Source organism: Montipora foliosa, chromosome 2 (assembly GCF_036669935.1).
Source record: "Montipora foliosa isolate CH-2021 chromosome 2, ASM3666993v2, whole genome shotgun sequence".
Taxonomy (NCBI): Eukaryota; Metazoa; Cnidaria; class Anthozoa; order Scleractinia; family Acroporidae; genus Montipora; species Montipora foliosa.
In genome coordinates this window covers 9,758,496-9,765,549 of record NC_090870.1, presented here as the reverse complement: position 1 = coordinate 9,765,549, position 7,054 = coordinate 9,758,496, and the positions used below count along the sequence as shown (strand labels likewise).

The window sequence follows — 7,054 nt, the reverse complement described above, 5'->3', positions numbered from 1 at the left end:
TGGACTAGATGTTTGAAACCGCAGTTTATTCTTATTGAAACTTAAATGGTTCAAGTCAAAGAATTTTTATGAAACGGTTGCCGTCGACGTCTCAAAAACTTTAAGCTCCCACGTGCGGTGAGAGAGCCACACGAAAATAGAAAAAAGGGTTGTAATCCACTACGCAAGGCTCTCTTTTCAAAAGGAGTTGTAATTCGGGTTTTCCTGTTGTGAGTGAAGAATCAAGAGTGAATTAGATAAAAGTATTGTTATGGCATGGATGGGCTCCCAAGCACAGTCACAAGTGAGTCTATTTTTAGAATACTAGATCGTTCGCGCTAAAAGCAGGTGTCATGTGCCTGAAAAAAACATGGCGGAAGCAGTCCCGCGTGACCTGGCTTCTTCTGATTGGACATAATTGGCGGTCCTTTGTTTCTTTCGCATGCAAAGTGTATCTAAAAATAAATCCGTTTGAGACTGTGCTGGGACGAGACCGCAAAGTGATAGATCAACACTCTTATCTAATTCACTCTTGAAAAATAGAAAACTGCGACACTGTTTACTAAGCAAAACAATCGTGCTGCTCGTGACCGCCGGCCGGCAAAATGACGAATGTGTTTTTACCCTTAAGTAGAACTTTATTAAAAAATTGACAAAACTCTACAGAACTAAATAAATTGCACGGTCGACTACAACACTATGAAACTGAATTCAAAAATGCCACCTAAAAATTCTTGACCCTCGAACACATGTGTGGACTAAACTTAAAATTTCAAACTATATGCATGTTGTAAGCCAAGATGTGACACTGGCATAAGACTCGCCGCTCTTACGGAAAAGGTTTTCCGCTAGCTTGCTAAGGAAAAGTTTGCATTCTTTCCCTATTCCTCCGTTCGTGCCAAAGACGAAGGGGGTTAACGATTCCATTTCCACGTTAGTACTTCCTTTTTTCTCTTTCTCGTGCTCCTTGAAGATCATTCTGTAGATTTTTTCTGTTACACGTCGAGTACACATGCATAACACGTACATCGAAGAATGCTGTAACTCCTTGTGACCAGCCTCGCGTCAGGGCTTGTGACCGTGGATCAGTAGGTCGAATACCTCATTCTCGATCGGTAGGAGGTAGTGTTCTACCTCAGCATTCTTGCAGACTTTGCTGAGCAGAGACGTGAGAAGGTTCCGTATGCCATCGTGTTTTTTGTGCAACAACATCCCCCCTACCCCCTCCCCCCTTCTTACATGACAGGGTATGGTTGACTGTGAATCCGATCTCCGCAAATTGTAACGCAAGCGCAACTGGTCCCCGAATTGTTGCTTATTCAAAGACAGGCCCTCCTCTTTAAGGGGTACGGCGTATAGCCACGAGATTGCATCCTTGTCCCTTGTTTGCATTGTTGACATTAGCAAGTCTGGTGAGGTCTGGTGAGAGAGATGCATCAATGGCCCCTCTTCTCGATTTCGCTGCTATCGACTTGAGTGACTATTGTTGTCGCTTCAGGCCTTCAACAATTTGCTCACCCTCTGGCATGAAGCTGCTCTTCGTTCCTATAGCTGCTACATGCGGTGTTGTTATTAACTTTGAGGCAGCTTATTCAGTGCTGTGGGGCTTCAACTCAATAGGAGGTTTGCCAACCAATCTTCAGAGACACAGATAACAATGCTGCAATGTACAACTAAAAGCAGATAATAAGATAATCTCTTGTTTTCTTCCACCAACATGGCGGCGATGACGTAACGTGAAAACCACTTTCAGATAGATTTAGTATAGCGTTTACGGCAAGGCAAACGTCAGCGTGAAATTTGCATTTTGCCGAAAGTGAAAAAAACCTTCACTCATTCCTTGCCTGCAAAGCCTGGTTTTCATTAGCGACGCAATCACAAGCTCAAGCACAAGCATAAGTAGCTTATGCTAGTGAAAACCGAACGTCGACATAAGCATCAAAATCAACCACGGCATCCGCCATTTTGTTAAAATGCTCAGACGCAGGAAATCTGGAACGAGTGCTTTAAGGATGGTGCCTACTATTGTTATTGCGCATACGTTCTGCGCATCTCGAGATCCTTGGTTTTCCTATGGGTGGTGCTTATTAATACAGGGATATTTTTGCGCGGTTCAAAACTATGCGGAGAAAGCAAAACTTAGCAAGTGCTCTTGGTATCCAAAAAGAAAATTGGGGGTAGCCACGCATTTTTCAGAGATAATTAAACTTCAATTTGGAAACGAACACCTTACCGGCTTTGTATTTTAAAGCTTTTTATAAATATTGTTGATTGATTATCTTCGAAAAATGCGTGGTTACCCCCAGTTTTCTTTTTGGATTTCAATAACACTTGTTAAGATCTGCTTTTCCAGCATATTCAGTAAACTGTGCGAAATACCTTTGATTTAGTAGGCACCGTCTTTAATTGGCCATACGTGGCAAATTTTCTTGTTCTTATGCTGCGTTTCGTTTTCACGCAATGCAAGCGAAGGCAAAAATTGCTCAAATTATGCTCGTTTTTCCAAATTATGCCACTATTATTACTTAAAATTATTCCTTTTGCAAAATAAGAGAACAAGTCCAAAAAATGTTTCACGATCGTCTATCGAAACTTTCTTGGCGCCACAAGCTCCTCTTCTATTGTATTTTGCTTTCTCTGTCTCAAGGCATCAATTTCTCCTAATTCAACCTTAAGAATTCAACCTTCCTAATTAGAGTCAGTGGATATCAATTTTCTGTCATGTGCTTCACTGCTAACACATCTAAAGAACTCTCCCTACATTAAAAACTATGGGAAAATGATTTTACAACCATTAATTTCAGTCTTTGCACTGTGTTAGATGTGTTTCCCACTACGAGCATGCGCACTTGAAAAAAGGAAAAAAAAACCTTTTTAAACTCTAAAACCAAACTGAGAATGCGTGCTGAGAACTCCCTCTCCTACTAGTACTCTATCTGAAGGTCGCTGTAAAAAGTACCATCCCTCAATCAGAAGGACAACTTTCCTTCATGGGACAACTCTCCAATCGATGTTTCTATAAACGATGTTAGGATGTACATAACAAAGCGTCAAATATGGCAAGTAGAGCTGATCTTGGTAAATAGCCCATGACCATAGATATATTTAAAAAGAATGATCCTCAATTTCTTGAGATATCTACAAGACAAAGATAACAGTTCAATAATGAAAACAAACTCTACAGATGGCAATTCAGCTTTACAACAATGGTCAAAATAGTTTTTACTCAAATGTCTCTCACTGGAACCAGACGCTTCAGCACTCACGTAAACTAAGCTTTTAGCACTCCATCAAAAAGAATTACAGCCCTTCTGCTTACCTGGATTCAACACGGAAAAATCCCTTAAGAAATGCTCTCGTAAAACTCAGAATAGGTTGCCACAAACTACGTGTTATAAAACAGATAGGTACGACAAAATCCCTGTCGATGAAAGAATATGTTTCCTCTGTAGTGGTAATAGAATTAAGGACGAAACCCATCTCTTACTAAATTGTAAGAGATATTCCTCGATAAGAGACATGTTCCTTACCAAAATTTGATGATATACGAAAGCTATCACTGTGGAAATTGGATATCACAGCTAATTAATTCTAATGATTACTATAGAGTGTTTTCACGTGACGTCACGGCTTTCATGTTAGTGTCCCTAAACAATGGAACAGTCGCCATGTTGGTGTACCCAACTAATCCTCCGAGTATTTAGTTCTTTTATCGTGCAAATGTTTTCTTTTGTTTCGGTGGAAAAACAAGGTTACTGACACACGAGTGAAAACACTCTATATTAACCAGGAATTAAGGACGGTGCCTACTAGTTCAAAGATATTTTAGCGCAGTTTAATGAATATGCGGGAAAAGCAGATGATAACAAGTTTTATTGAAATCCAAAAAGAAAACTGGGGGTAATCACGCATTTTTCGAAGATAATTAATTAACAATATTTGTGAAGAGCTTAAAATACAAAGCAATGTATGGCATTCTTTTCCAAATTGAAGCTTAAGTATCTCTGAAAAACGCATGGTTCCTACCCCCAGATTTCTTTTTGGATTTCAAGAGCACTTGCTAAGTTCTGCTTTTTCCGCATAGTTTTGAACTGCGCCAAAATATCCCTGAATTAATAAGCATCACCCATAGGAAATTCTAGTATCTCGAGATGCGCAGAACGTATGCGCAATAACAATAGTAGGCACTTTCCTTAATTGTGTTCACCTCATAGTGCTTTAAAACGAGAGACAAATTGATTTGACCCTTTTTTTTGAATATTGGATAAATGTTGATATTTTTATATTATCTTATCAATGTTTACCCTGATAACTAAATTAAAGTACTGTAATTATCATGCTATCGAAGCTTTTGTATTGATATAGTCATGCAAATAAAGCTCACTGTTGTTGTTGTTGTTGTTGTTGTATACCTAGACAATAGCTACATGCTGATGTACAGCCAGGTTATATTGAATTAAATATACTGTCATCAATAATTTTCCTACATGGGTATACATGTATATACATGGCTACACATGGCTGTATATGGATATACATGGCAATGCACGGATATACTTGACTATACATGGCTATATATGCTGATATATTGGTTGATATAATAACAATTTACCTGCTTTATGATACCCTTTAATCACCCTACTCAAAGTGCATACCCATGGAATGTTCAACGTACAAGTTCGTTTCAACGATTCTAGAGCAAAAGAGAGATTGATCGCTTGTATTCTTTGGATTTCAAATCTAGCGAATCAAAAAGGATTCACCAGACCAAACATCCGGATTTGGATTTACCGAAAGGTACGCGAAATCCGTTTTAAGATCGAAAATCTATTTTTGGATGAAACCAGTTATCTTCATAAATGAAAAGATCATCGCTGCTACGGTTACATAACAAATCGCGCCTTTTTTCGACGTGAGGACTGCAAAAAATATTAATTTAAGGGTAATGGTTTGCTATTTAGTTGGTGTTAATGTTTATAGAATAAACAGAACATTACATGACCACTTGGAGAAACGAAATTTCTCTTCTCGTGTTGAATAATATCCTCTATTTATTTCTATTGAAAGTTACGGTCGATGATGAGTGAGCTGATGATGGTTAACGGTGAGTGAAAACAACGAATTGCCTGGAATACTCCATAGCCTACATTTGAGGCTTAAGTTTAGTTTTGATGCGTAGCTTATATTATGTGGATGGATATTGCTTGAATATCACAAATGTTGGCTAAAAATGCTCAGAAGTTGCCTTTTATGATTGTGGTGAGTATTCCATGGTCATTGGGAGTTTTATAAGTGACGACGACGAGCCTCACAGCCATCACTAAAAGTGAAGACAAGATCCAACAAAACTGAGTTGATTCACCTTTTCTTAGTGACTTGTCTATTGATACCTACTTATACCTCTTATGCCGGAAAGACACATTGCAATTTATACAAGTTTCTACCAGCTCAGCTCTCGACCCGTCCAATTACTGTTTAATTTCCTCACTGCATAGACCGTATTCATAAATGGCGGTAAAGAAATTATTCTTTTGTCTTTGTGCTAATAATCCTAACTATGGTTAGTGTTCACTATAGCAATTATTGTGATATATAAAGACGTATTCCTATTAAACCGTGTATAAATAGACAAATTTTACAGGTTTTCTCTAGTTATACCTCCATTACCTTGCAACGTTCTATTATCACTCACTATGTGATGGCAATATTAGCAGTGAAGAAATAATAATTGTCGCAATAAATAGGAGAAAGAAGATATTGTCAATAATGTTGACAGCGACATGCCATTCCAGTTTTCTTCTGTCCTCTAAATGGGAATCTTCAATGAATTTTGTCACTGTATCCATGCCTGCCACCCTTATTTCTTCCTCTACTGTCTCTGCGATTTTTACCTCTGGCTGACAATTATTGGTAATGGCAGTTTTATCATCCTCTGGTACGACTTGGTTTCCCTTGACGAAGCCATCAAGCTTTTTTGTTTCCATGTTGTTGCCTGGTTTTCGTTTCATGGCCATAACAGAGCGTCTACTAAGAACAGGCCCCAACACGTCAAACAAGAGAAACCGGAACCAACCGGTAAGCTCCACTTTGGGGTGACGGTGTTCGATGTTTAGACTGATACAAGTGCACAAGAGAGCTAAAGAGATTTCCACCATGACTACAGAGAAGTATGTGCTGATTATCGGTGTGGTTTCCGATGTTGGTGGTGTGACATCGACCACCACAATCATAAACACGGTCATTCCAAGGAGAGTTGTGATGGTAAGGGAAATTCTCTCTCCTGTTTCAGGCGGAAATAAGAAAGCAGTCGCTGTAAGAAGTGCCAAGGCAATGCAAGGGATAACCAAGTTGTTGACGTAAAACAGGCTTCGACGTTCAATTGTGATTTCGAAGGTGATGGCCGGATAAGGTTCTGGGCAGCATCCATAATACTCGACAATTCTCGTCCCTTTAGCCGATACCAGCTTCCACTCTCCGTTAACCGCAAAGGAAGTCACGTCCACTGACGGGAAGTCCCCGTAAAAATCCATATCAAGTTTGAGCCCGTGATAGCCCCAGGATCCAAACTTGAACTCACAGGTTTGTGTGTCCCAGGGGAAGTATTTGATATTGATTTTGCACGAGGTCGTAATGATATTAGGCGAAAGCCACCTGACTGTACCATCACTGTCGATAATTACCTTGGTGTTAAACAGGTACTGTTCGCCATTGTTTCCTTTGCCGTTGACGCTGGGGAGAAAGAAAACAAAAGCAATCAACAAGAAATTATTGATTCGACAGTTACTTGAATGACTGACAGACTGAGTGGCTGAATACCTGGTGGAGTTTTGATGACTGGCAGACAGACAGTTTGACCCAGGAGTAACTGACTGACTTAATGACTCACTGACTCGCTCACTGACTCACTCAATGACTCACTCACTCACTCACTCCCTCATTGCCCAGGGTACGATAACATTAGAAATGAGCTCCATTCTCTCCTTTCAACACACGATGTTGTTTTTAAAAGCCTTAATGATGAGGATAAAATTAGGTATTTACTTACCCTAGAAAACGAAAGCACTTCAAAGATAAT

At 39.5% G+C, this 7,054-nt stretch overlaps 1 protein-coding gene across 1 annotated transcript in view; it reads right to left on the bottom strand.

Annotated features, from left to right (window-relative positions):
• Positions 1-2,503: 2,503 nt before the first annotated feature.
• LOC137989349 (neuronal acetylcholine receptor subunit alpha-7-like) overlaps positions 2,504-7,054 on the bottom strand; it is an 11,900-nt gene continuing 7,349 nt past the window's right edge. Inside the window, exon 6 of the mRNA XM_068835171.1 lies at positions 2,504-6,708. Within this exon, the coding sequence (XP_068691272.1) occupies positions 5,664-6,708 (1,045 nt within the window). The 3' untranslated portion in view covers positions 2,504-5,663. The remainder of the gene's footprint in view (positions 6,709-7,054) is intronic.